At 36.2% G+C, this 13,123-nt stretch overlaps 2 protein-coding genes across 4 annotated transcripts in view; one reads left to right on the top strand and one right to left on the bottom strand.

The window, feature by feature from the left end:
• The window catches only part of Vps45 (vacuolar protein sorting 45), a 3,886-nt gene extending 1,342 nt beyond the window's left edge, over nucleotides 1-2,544 (bottom strand). Inside the window, exons 1-5 of one of the 3 annotated variants that reach the window (XM_017633609.1) lie at nucleotides 2,082-2,544; nucleotides 1,811-2,009; nucleotides 1,031-1,756; nucleotides 215-570; nucleotides 1-152 (exon numbers count right to left, since the gene is read on the bottom strand). In XM_017633609.1, the coding sequence (XP_017489098.1) occupies nucleotides 1-152; nucleotides 215-570; nucleotides 1,031-1,756; nucleotides 1,811-2,009; nucleotides 2,082-2,174 (1,526 nt within the window). In that variant the 5' untranslated portion in view covers nucleotides 2,175-2,544. Of the gene's footprint in view, nucleotides 153-214; nucleotides 571-674; nucleotides 1,757-1,810; nucleotides 2,010-2,081 lie in introns of all 3 variants that reach the window. The other 2 variants (XM_017633611.1, XM_017633610.1) reach the window with 2 other exon arrangements.
• A 7,738-nt stretch (nucleotides 2,545-10,282) lies between these two features.
• On the top strand, nucleotides 10,283-12,792 carry ImpE3 (Ecdysone-inducible gene E3). Its single transcript, XM_017633613.1, has one exon. It carries the CDS (start codon nucleotides 10,540-10,542, stop codon nucleotides 11,599-11,601), a length of 1,062 nt encoding a protein of 353 aa, XP_017489102.1. The 5' UTR covers nucleotides 10,283-10,539; the 3' UTR covers nucleotides 11,602-12,792.
• The last annotated feature ends 331 nt before the right edge of the window (nucleotides 12,793-13,123 follow it).

Here is a 13,123-nt window from a genome sequence, read left to right as displayed (position 1 = left end):
ACCACCTCTTGCGGCGGACGTCGGAATGGCACAAGCTCAGAGTTAATCGCTGGATACATAGGATCTAGTTCACGACCTTTAAACACTTCCTCTAATGTTTCTTTGAGTAGCGGAGTGTGTTGTGTAAAAACATTTTCGACGCCTTTAAGTCCCTGCAAAATATATATGTATATTTTTTAATCAATTTTCTTCGTTCCTTAATTATTTTTCAAACCTTTATTAAATTACGCGTCAACTTGACTGCATCGGAAATGCGTACTAAATTAAAAATCTCTCCTTGTCGCATGTGAGTGCCTGCATACTCAATTAAACTGGGCACAATGGCCGTGCGTCCACCACGCGTTTTGATAATTTGCAACAAGCTGGACGTATCGCAATTTGCATGCCGCTCATATCGCAGCGCATAGAGCGCAACTAATTTGATGGCATCGTCCACCGAAATGCGTTCATCAGCTATAATTTTGCGTATACGCTGTAGCTGTGCTGAATGTTCTGCTTTGCACGCAATTTCCTGTTCCAACTCGGATACCTCAAAGAGATTGCGCTTCGAAGTAAGCGATGATAACTCACCCATTATGCAAAGATGTTTTTGCACAGTGCCCGACATTTTTTTGAATTGGGGATACGTTTNACTTTTTAATCAATTTCCTTCGTTCCTTAATTATTTTTCAAACCTTTATTAAATTACGCGTCAGCTTGACTGCATCGGAAATGCGTACTAAATTAAAAATCTCTCCTTGTCGCATGTGAGTGCCTGCATACTCAATTAAACTGGGCACAATGGCTGTGCGTCCACCACGCGTTTTGATAATTTGCAACAAGCTGCACGTATCGCAATTGGCATGCCGCTCATATCGCAGCGCATAGAGCGCAACTAATTTGATGGCATCGTCCACCGAAATGCGTTCATCGGCTATAATTTTGCGTATACGCTGTAGCTGTGCTGAATGTTCTGCTTTGCACGCAATTTCCTGTTCCAACTCGGATACCTCAAAGAGATTGCGCTTCGAAGTAAGCGATGATAACTCACCCATTATGCAAAGATGTTTTTGCACAGTGCCCGACATTTTTTTGAATTGGGGATACGTTTCAATGAAATTTTTCATATCAGCAATACTTTCAACTTTCTTCTGATCTTTAGCTTTCCGTTGGAATTCCTCCATTAAATTTTTGATTGTCGAGCCGATTTCACCAAAGTTGGCGTACATATTTTTTCCATAAAACTCGTCCTGATCACCAGACAAAACTAACTCCTTATAGTCCTTCGGTATGCCAGGTGTGTTGGAGAGGTCAACACGATTATTGTGTATGCATAAAAGTTCATGCACCATTGCCTGATACGTCCACTGATGCAACAAGGGCGTAACCGGATCGTCACGTCGGTCGAGTATAAGCAGCAGCGGCGGAGCCGCGCCATTCTCATGAGTACGCGAGAAGTCGAAAAGGCTTGACTCTTTGCAAATTTGTTCGTATATTTGTTTTGCTAAAGTTTGCGCCACTGCCGAGCCGGCACGATAGCGGATAACCGGATTGAGCTTCAGCGATAGTAACACAGCCAATACGCCCTGTACAGTGCGGCCGAGTGCCTCAGGCAACCAATTAAGACGATACATGCTGCAGTTTATATTGAGCGAAAACAAATTCGGATTGACGCAAAGATAGTCAGCGTATACTTCTTTCACCTCGCGTACTGACTCACTTTCATCGCATTCCGCTAGGTATTTGATATCGGTCCGCGGAATGATGTTACTGAAATCTTACAAATCAAATTTTAAGTTTTTCCCTTGGAAGCTATAAATTGTTTACTTACAAATAAAATATGAGCCATACTTTGGGCTACGGAGCTCATCAGCCAGAAGTTGCACATTTTGTTTAGTGGGCCTAATGAATACGATGCATTTAAGGTTCTTCATACGCTCATTGGAACGCCCTGAATCTAACCGCTCAAACAAGTACACTTCCCGTTGTAGCATATCCGATTGGCTGAATGCCATTGATATAATACTGGTCTGCAGGTAATATTCATCTTAATTAAGCATATGCAAGTTTTTATAAATCAAGAAATAAATACATGTACATACTGTATCTTTGTCTAGCAATATCGTCTTCATTCCTGGTCCCGATTCGTTACACATTTTCTCCACATACAACTTTATGGATGTAATTAAATTCATTTTGGTTAATTTTAAACTGGGATGCGTATTTTTCTAATGCAATTTTTCTGCCTTATCAAAAGGAAAAAAAACTGAACAAATCTTTTCAAGGAATATTGCCACGCTCTCAAAACTGGATTTAAAAAATAAAAAACTAAAATGTAGAATGTAAAATGTAAAAAACAAAATGTAAATGAAGTAATATAACAAAACCGGAAAAAAACAAAAAAACTAATTATATGGATAATTTACTGGCCCCTGCTTATAAAAGAATTAAAAATTACAAAAAATAAACTTCGAAGAAGCGATTTGAGTGGTAATTTTATTACTGAGGAAAACATAATCCGCGAAAAGTGGTAGCCCTTTTAATCAGCTGAAAAAAGTAGAGCTGCATTTCTTAGTACCATTCGAGCGATAAGGTGCACGATAATTTTATTGAAGACCTTATGAAATCAAAACTTCACTGTGAGGAAATGCATTGTGCACCGAGTACAAAACTCACAACCAAAGAACGTAGGTAAAAAGTATAAAGTAGATAGAAAAAGTAAAGTTGTAGAAAAAGTATAAAGTAGATAGATAAAAAGTATAGGGCGGATTGGAAACTCCGCCTTTTTAACCGTTTACACAACCTGCGGTCTTTGCATTGATATAAAATAATTGCAGTGATAAAAAATAATGTTATAAAAAAAAATTCCGTAGAGCATATCATATTTAACATTTAATCTTATTCTAAGAATATTAAATCTTTGTTATTACATAAATAAATAACTATATAGATATTTGTGTAGTTATCGAAACTGTAATTCTTCGCTTGGCAACTCCTTTCGAAAATGTCAACAAACATTGCTGCCAACCTAATCATGCGCCTGTCGTTTTGCTATTGTTATTTGTGTAGGTCATAAAATGTGGAAAATTTAATTAAAACTTAGGTAAAACTTCAATTTCATTGAAACTAACAGTTTTCACTCGAAGATTAAGTTACTGCAAAGTGTGGTGATATATTTTTACTACATAGAAAGGAGCAAATACTAAAAATAATAATAAAATAATGCCGTGCTGGCAGGTCTTACATTACATCTTCAACAAATGAGAAGCTCTTGAAAGTTTACCAATTGCATATCCAATATAATCGAGAAGAGCCATTTGCTAGGTAAGTCGAATTCAAACGCTATTTATTCGATGTCATTGAATATATGTACATTTACTTAATTTATATTTACCTATGTTTGCAAACCTATTGACCCTCTGTCGGATTGTTCAATTCGCAGATGGTCTCAAATAAAAGAATTTTTCTTTGGTACACATTTTAAAGTTATGTTAATATTACCTCAAAATGACGTAAATATTTTATTTTTAGTGCAATAGGCAGAATAAGCATATATGTATATGTATGTTCATATTTCGATACCTCCCATCGTGATCTGTAAAAGAATAAAAGCTTACCGCCTCCACGAGCCCTACTCATTAAAACTTCAACTGGCGTGGAATGAGGGTGTGCACGGGTTTTTTTTTGCGTAGTGTAGGACTGACTGGTTTGATTGTATGTATGTTTATTAATGCTGAACTATACTAGCAGTAGAACTCTCATACTCGTAGGTACATGGTAAACAACTGGTTAATCATTATTTCAAACCGTGCACATTTTTTAGATATTGTAGGTAGCAAATCACACATGCACCTCATAAGTGACCATAATATGCATACATATTTACCAGCAAAATAATTCAATCAATATTTTGATGGACATAATTTGTTTCTCGAAATCACTAGGGATGTTCAGGATCTTGTGCATATGCTCTTGCATTTGCATATTGGATGCATTTGCCAATTCACAACAATAAAGTGCACACATTTCGCCATGGCAGCAAGCATGAAATTTGCAAATGCATCGCCAGCTGCAAATTCAAAACCATTTCCACATTTTGAACAGCCCTAGTGAAATATTTTTGACCGTATAATTACCCTAGACTTGGGATTTGGGTTTTTGTATTTGTATATTCCCTGGGGAATTTTTATATTAAATGGCGGAGTTGAGCTCTCAAAAAATTTTAAAACAGCTTCTTCGAAGTTCGTATTCCCTCCTTCCAAGTTTTCAGGGAAAATTCTACTCCCTGGTAGTTAATTATTGAAGGGTTTCTTTTTCGGGAGAAACTAATTCCCGGAGAACGAACTCCCCGGTAGTATTAAGAATTAGGCTGTATATGTACACACAATGCTGAGCAAAATAAAAACAAAAAAAAATTGGTTAAACCAATGTAAACACGCTCTTTGATATCCAACAATTTGCTTAGGTTTATTTGTAAATCGTGCAGATTCAAAACAGATCAAAAAGGGCATGAAAACAGTACAATGGACGGCATGTAATCTGAGTGTTGTTTTCCAGACGCGTTGTTTTGTGCCTGGTTCCTCGTGAATGTTTTATTATAATTGTGGGGTCATTTTCAATAAAGTAATCTCAAAGTCAACTGTCGAACATTAGATAACACCCGGCTAGATTCGCTCATTACAAAAAATTGTGAGAAGATTTGCAAACATGTAATCCGGGCCCATTGCAATAATAAAGTAAAATTTACCCATTTATAAAAAGTATCGAAATAAATAAACGTTATGGCGAACTTCCACTGGGCATTTAATGTCAAAACTTTTAATAACAAACTTGGTTATTAAAAAAGTCCGAATTCAATAGTTAACAAGTAATTTTTAAGCAAAAACAAAACTGACTTCAATTCTCATATACAAATTTAGGAGTGCCGTTAATTTTTTCATGATCCAATGATCGGATCTAAACCAGATTAGTATGACCACCTTTGAGACACTACCTTTCCGATGTAGAAAGAATTATCGATAAAAAAAAATTGATATGTATATATATTTCGGCGATCTGATAACATCCTCCTTTTTTGGAAGTCGGTTAAATATAATAGTCTAATAAGTCTGTTTCCACATGCATCGTTCTCAGTGGTAGTTTTTTTTCATTTCATTGTCTAAAGGGAAATTCGACATAATATACACTAGGCGACAAATGAAAGTGCACACCTTGTTCAAATATAATAATCACAATTATTTTTATGAAAAATTTTTTGCATCAATTATTTATGAAAAAATAGTTCATTCTATAATATAAACCACATAGATCAAAATTTCACACTTTATATAAAGTTAAAGAAAATGCTAAAATTTTCATCAAAATTTTAAACTTTTTATGCAGAATTTCTAGAAAAGTTTTGAGTAAGCAGTTTTATAGCCCATAAATTTTAGCAAATCCCCAACAAAATTTAAAAAATTCAACGCCAGTTTTTGTAAATTGCAAAGGCAGTCTAAAAAAAATGCTCAAAGACCAACACGGTTTTTAGCCTTTTGAAACTTGCACTTCATTAGAGTAAAATTGTATGGCCTATAAAAAACTACATACTCAAAAATTTTCTAGAAATTTTGAATAAAAAAAATGACTAATGTTTTGAATTTTTTTGAACTTTATATAAAGTGGGAAACTTTGATCAATATGGGGCACATTAGGTTTGTTCCACAAGCTACTCAAAGTCACTTCGAGTTACACATATGCGTTCCACACGTAAGTTTTAGAGTTTATTTGATATACACTGACAGTTTGAACTTTGCTCGAGTTTTTCTACAAGTAGCTTGTGGAACAAACCTATTATAGAATGAACCATATTTTCATGAATTACGCTATTGTTGTTTTGGAAATTTATTGTTTTGTCAATTTTTAATACCTGAGTGACCGAGCTTTGCTCGGAGGGCAAACACCGCTACGGCTATGATATTTTTATTAAAAACCATAATTTAACCATTAAAATTGGATTTCTATATTTCCGATCTGGTGGCCGCTGTGGTGTAGTGGTTAGCAGTAGGGCGCACTACCATTCCACAGGTCCTGGGTTCAAGCCGGTTCAACCCAACATCAGAAAAAAAAGTTTTTTTCTAATAGCAGTCGCTCATCCGCAGGCAATGGCAAACCCCCGAGTGTAATTGTCTAATTGCTGTACAAAGTTAGAAATTTGGACTTACATGGCTTTTGTTAGATCGTATATTATTTTTTTTTTTTGTATTTAATCGAAAAACTATAAAAAATACTGTACTGTAAAAAATGCTTTTATTTTTTAAGAGAGATACTGCGACACGGATTTTTTTTTTTTAATATACGAGCGTTACGGCCAAGATGATTGAAAAAAATTAGAAAAAAAAACGATTATTTTTCATCATAAAATTAAACATCACAAACTTCGACTACATTTGACCTTAAAAATAAAATGAAAATTTAAGGTTATTTTGTTAATGATTGAAAAAAATTTGAAAAAAAAAACGATTATTTTTCATCATAAAATTAAACATCACAAACTTCGATTACATTTGACCGAAAAAATAAAATGAAAATTTAAGGTTTATTTTTTATCGAAAAAATTTCAATAAAAAATAATGATCTTGCAAGGATCTAAAAATATATATCTTGGTATTTAATGGCTATTTTCGGTCCCTGTTTTTAAAAATCAAATAAGAGATCAAATGTAATTTAGATGGCTTTAATTTATAAATAGGTATGTATGTACATATAAACATATAAATGTTCGTTGAAATTAATAAGATACAAATTTGTATTACAAAAAAAAAACAAAAAAAACGTGGCAACCCTTATCGAAAATATCCATACTGAGTTCTTTTAGTTAAGTTTGGTAGAATCTAAACTAAAGTGTTAGTGTTAACCAGTATAGGGTAGTATAAAGCTAAGTACGGACAAGAAATAAATTGCTATTATTTCGTATGTGTGCTGTTGTCTCACTTTTTCCTTCCTAAATAATGGAACCGGGCATATCGTCGGCGATACCGCAAAACGGTCTACTTTTGACACTTAAATGGTCTCTTACTTGCACCGGAATGCATCTGCAAATCGTTACACCCTAATAAACGAGTGACAAAACTATCTACCTTTGGGTAATGAAAATTAACTTTTGCCAGATACGATCAAATACAGATAAAAGATCAATAAAGCATCAGAGGTAATAAGTGACATACAACGTTTTCAAGTATCACCGACGATATATTTTTGTTGAAAACAAAGGTGCCTTGTACTCTTCACAACCAAACTTTAGCAAACCATAGCAGAAATTTCTTAAGAACTTCGTAGTGCATAAGAAAGTTTGGCTCAAAAAATTTTTCTTGATAATGTCTTGAGTGTTTATTTTTTGTCGAACTAAAGAAAGGTTTACAAATAATAACATAAAAACAGATTTGGTTTTTATTAAACCGTAACTTCACTTGCATTTCTGTTTGGATACAAAAATTTAAAACAAATGGCTTTTCTCTACGGGAAGGCATTGAAGTTATTGAAGAGATTAAAATTAATTTAGGCCTCACGCTCCCTTCCCTTTCGTTTCGACAAAAATTACGTACGAAAGGATGTAGTAAAATTTTATTTTGACAAACAAAAACAAAAACATAAAAACATGAAATCATGAGATCATTACAACGTACACCAGCAAAACAAAACAATTTATCACAACTAAAGCATAGAGAATTTTTCACAATGCATCTACCTTTTTTGTTCCTTATAAAAATACAGTTTATACTAAATACATCAGAAAACATAAAAATAAAATTTCTAAACTTTGTGCAAAACTCTGGAAAATGCAATAAATTTGCATACAAATTCGCAACTTTCTATTCAGACTTTTTTTTTAATTTTGAAAATGAAGTTTTGCAGCCCATAAAAACCTAGTTGATTTTTGGTATTGTTTTATTGAGAGTTTCTTCTATACGAACTATGTTCGACATTTTTTTGTATGTGGAAGACACTGTCAGCAAAAAATAAATAATTGCAAAAAAATCAACGAAATTTTCTGGTAACTTCAGACTTGCACTTTACTAATTGGCTCAAAAGCTACATTTTCAATATTTTTCTGAAAGATCTGATTAGAAAGTGTGATCAGATGAAAGAGTCTCCGAGCCAAAAATTTTGTACGGCACGGTATTTATAAGTAATTCTAAACCGGGACATGTCCGGGAAAACTGGGACATCTGGCAGCCCTATTCATGAAGGGCTTCATGCGGTCACATAGTATCGTAGACGGAACCTTGTACGCCTTGCTGTTATTAAGTGGCCTTATTGCTTCTCTCACCTCGTCTTGGTCGAGTAGAGCTTCGTCCCTATACATTGGTTCGGGTTCTCCTTCCTCAAACGCGTTGCCTGTGTCACCATTCATAAGCGTTGAGAGTGCTCCTTCCATATCTCAAGTGTACTCTGGACATCTGTTACCAGATTTCCATCTTATCCTCGCTGGAGCTGGCAGCGGTCTTAAAACCATTTGCTTGCTGCCTGGTAGAATTTTTAGGCCGTATTCCTGTCGGCTATCATCTCAAGCTCTTCGCACTCACGCCTTTCTGCTGCTTCTCTTTTCTTTCTCTTGAAAAGGCGTTTCTCTTTCCTCCGTTTTCCCGGGTATCGCTCAATTATCGCGCGTTTCGTCATTTCTGCAGGGTATATTTGTATGGGCGCCGTCTCATGACTGCTGTAGTGGATCTCACATGCTGCAAATTTTTTGCTGTCATGCCCCGTCCATCGCATTGCCTGAACTGCGGTGTTGTCAGCCTGGGTATTTTCCTATGACATCCAGTAGTTGGATAGAAGCACGTTTCTTTGATTTTACGATAAGGGTCGCAAGCCCAGCGCACAACCCATTGCAGCGGGGGGTGGCTTCTAAACCAAATACACGTTTATATAGCGAATACAGACGCCTGCTTGCAGTCCCACCTACTGGTGAATAGACTTCAGTAAGCCATTAAACCAAATAAGTCGGAGTGGCCACACCGGCCCAAGGCTCCACTCAAATTGGTTACCGCATCTCGCACATGTGTTGCTCACGTCACCCAGAGTGCGCGAACGTGGACACAAGAGTCGGGATTGATTATAGCGGTCCCACTGTAACATTGCACTCCAAGTGTATGTATATTAGGGTGGTCATTAAAAATCAAATCAACGATTTTTTTCAGTCTCACGGTTAAGGCATGTCGCTCACGCGGCAAAATACAGATGCCTCTATAGCACAGCTGGACAGCGTCTGCCCGGCGGGCGACTGCGCGTCATATTCATATTAAATGTTTGGGGACTATCGTTGGTCTAGTTACAAAACTACTATACCTACGACTATATTTTTCGAGCAATTGGACCAATCTTTCCCTCAGGGGACTTGTTCGCACGCACACAGTGACATCAATTGCACGCACACTACAAAAATGCAAAAAATGGAAAATTTCATGATTTTCGATTCATACGAATACAAGAATACGCCCCCGGAATACCAAAAATCGATACTACCATAATCAAAGATATCACTTCAATCGGGAAGAAATTTATATGTGACATCTTCAACTGTGGCAGTATCGATTTTGGGTATTAGATGAAAAAAAAATAATAATTTAAATTTTTTGAGTCTCCATAGAGGAATCTGAACTTTTGCCCCCTGTGCGACACGCCTTAACCGTCTCCAATGGGGACCAATATTTATTATATGTGATATCTTTGACTATAGTAGCATCGACGTAGGGCTTAAGGATTAGGAAATTTGATGTAATAATTTGCTTCCTGCATTTAAGGACCACCCTAATGTATACACAAGAATTGCTCGTTTAAAGTATGTACATAGTATGTAATACGATTTTGTTGTAGTTGAAATTTATTTATTCAATCATACTTGCGTTCTTATGGTCGGTCCTTTATTCGCTCATTTTAATGTGATTGAAAATTTAAATATATCCATTAACTTTTTATTTTACTTTATGTATGTAAATATCGTAATTGAAAAAAATTGAAATACTTTTGAATGTTTTCAGACAAATTTTTCATAACTGTAAAGAAACCAACCGAACCCTTTTCAACGCCAACCTTTGAATGAACTTTTAAAAATCAACAAAACTGGTTTGGTCAGTTAATAAGCTGATTGTAGTGGCCTTTGTGTACTTTCTAAGAGAAACAGCACAGAAAAAAAACAAAAAAAAAACAAAAAATTATCAAAAATTCGCCTTTCTCATCTGCACCCAACCTCCACTAAATTAATACACTACTAAATAAATATATGTGTGTGTATGAATGTATTAACGCGCACCTCAATACAAGTAGTTGTCTCAGAAGAGGTCGTCAATGGCGCATTTTACCTGCGTTTGTGCGTCAAATGGGCAAGATCAGCGCTCAGTCTACTTCTTAAACTGCTTTCGACTACAAGACTTTTACGGACGCGCTGTATTAAGTTTGATTTTTTTCCCAAAATTACGCCTATATTAAGTTCTTAAGTTGCAGGAATCATTGCAGTTTCCAATAAAGATGACAAAAAATTGTCGAAATTAAACGAAAAAAATATTCTATTGAACTACATTGAGCATGGTTTTGCAAAAGCTATATTGCAGTGAAACGCTGTGCTTGCTTTTTGCCACCTACTACGCCTTTGTTGTGCCATGCATATGCGCAGCTCCCAATTTGCTGACCAGTTATTTGCCTGCTTCCATGCAAGCGCTCGCCTACTACATCGACTATCTGCAATATGAGCCACTATCGACCACCACCGTCGAACCACCGTTCAGTGTGAGTGATGACGAATTGACTAGTGTCTTCAATGCCTCACCTACGCCAACGCCAACGCCTCTTCCTAACGTCAGCGTGTTGTCTACACCTCGACCATCATCATGGCTTTCAACGTCCTCCAGTGCTCCGGTGTCCACTACTAAACCACCAACAAACGTGAGTACTCCTGCGTCTGGTTGGTGGCAACCACCCGTTTGGTGGCATCCCACCACAACCACCACTACGGCCAAGCCTGTGGAGCCGCCAACGCCGTCGCACAAACCCGGACTTTTCGCACCGTTAATATCGCCGCTTATCAAGCCGCTACCGAAGCAGCGTATGGGCTATGAACTTTTCGATGAGATTGGCGACAATACAGAGGGTTTTGATAAGTTAACGCTGGCGCTGATACGCGACATACAAACGGAGACAGAGCACGATGAATTCACCAACGACGTTGAGTCATTGGACAACTTCTTACGCCTCTACGACGACAACTACGGTCGCGCCACATTCGATAGCGACAATGCGTTGGATCGTTGGTCGAGTACGTCGACGGCGGGGAAAAAGCGCGTGCCGCCCACCAAACCGTATGTGGAGTTCTTACTTGTTTACGATTTATTGAAACGAGATGCTAAGGCGGCTAACCTCAGCAAATACGAGGGTTACTCCGAGCAGCTGTTGATGGATCTACATGAATTGTCTAGCGCATCGGCGGAGCGCCAATTGTATACGCTTTTCAAGCGCATGATAGATCGCGGTGATGTGCAACGTAGCGACGTAGTATCGCGCATACAGGGTATAATGAAGGATCTTGCCAATCCGAATAGTGCTACAGTGAAGGCGTTGCGATATATTCCGGCCATGCCATTTGTGCCTTGAATCCTAAATGTGTACAATATCTACAAATATTTAATGGTTAAGAAATATGTATGTATGTATATAAATAAATACACATGTGCAAGTTGATTTATTGCATTCAGAAAATAAATCTCAAGAAATATGTGAATACGTGGGCTTCTTGGTATTTTTGCCTTTAGTACGCTCTATTTGGCTACTTCTGGTATCGCAGTCCTAACTGTCGTTGGCAAACTACTTGGTGGAAAAAGAACTTAATGCTTCTATTATTTTTAGTCAAACACTTTTTACCTCGCCCCACAATTCGATTCTTTAACAATTACATAAGTACATACATAAAATATAGACGAATAAAGAAGTACGCGAAAATTCGAAACGAGAATTTATTTATAATTTTCTCAATGATGGTTATTTTTGATATTGTTTTAAGTCATCTCAAACACATCTTTTTACATAGAAATTAATGAAAAGGGGATTTTTCTGCGCTAACCGTGTTCATCACCATAATATTGTTATAATTTTGGAAGTACTTGGTGTTGGAATCTGAAACTTCCTTAGATATTTACACAAGTATACAAAACTGTCTTAAAACAAAAATAAAAAATTCAAATTTTATAACAAAACTTGTTCATTTGAAAAAAACAAAACACCCTATCGATTCCCATAAGAAAACGTTTGAACACCTTTAGTTTTGTTTGCAATGTGTAAGTATGTATTAAGAAGCGTTGTTAAACTTAAATTCTTATGAATAGCTTTGTATTTTGTTGTGTGAATTATTTCAAATCGATAGATACACAAACGTCAAATATAGCGAGTTTTAATAATCATTTTCTAAAAATTTGGTATCACGGTATGATGCTTTAATTCGTGCGAACAAACGGAGCGCCGCGACTATTTAGTTTAGCGCGCTCTGAATCCGGCTTAAATGATTTCTATAGGTGAACTTTTTTGGTAAAAAAGCGACAAAAGAACGCTCAACTCGGGTAAAATTTCCTTTTAGCTGCTTAAGCAACCCTTTTGGTATCGCACGTGAATGGCCCCATGTGAATGTATGTAAAAGACTTCATCTGCCTGCGTGAAATTTCGTCCAAGAAAATCATTAATTTATAAGTGGCATATTCCATTTCAACAAGGCCGATTGAGGCGACCTCTTCGGGCATTATTGAAAAGTCGAAAAGAAAAACAGGAAAATGGACGTCCAATGTTCGGCCGAAACATTTCTGTAAGTGAAAATTAGTGAGCGGATATCATAAAGTCACATAGTAGGCAGTCAAAAAGCATGTAAAAAAAATGAAAAGGTAACATTTTTTGTAGAAACTAAAACACGATAAAATTCCAAAAATTTAACTTTGTTTATTTACGAAATCATAATATATAATATATCATAATATATCATATTATGTTGTCGTGAGATAAAATTTTTTTGGCAAACATTTTTCCAGAACAAAATGAACGTCTCTCTTGCATTGAACTGTCACTTTGCTCTTTCAATTTTTAACTGATGAGTAATTTTTTGGCGTTATGGAATGCCTAATTGTAAAAATTC

This window comes from Rhagoletis zephyria, unplaced genomic scaffold (assembly GCF_001687245.7).
Source record: "Rhagoletis zephyria isolate East Lansing unplaced genomic scaffold, Rhagoletis_zephyria_1.1 Rzeph_scaffold_11962, whole genome shotgun sequence".
Lineage (NCBI taxonomy): Eukaryota > Metazoa > Arthropoda > Insecta > Diptera > Tephritidae > Rhagoletis > Rhagoletis zephyria.
Note: the sequence above shows the minus strand (reverse complement) of the source record. Positions and strands in the feature narration are given on the sequence as shown.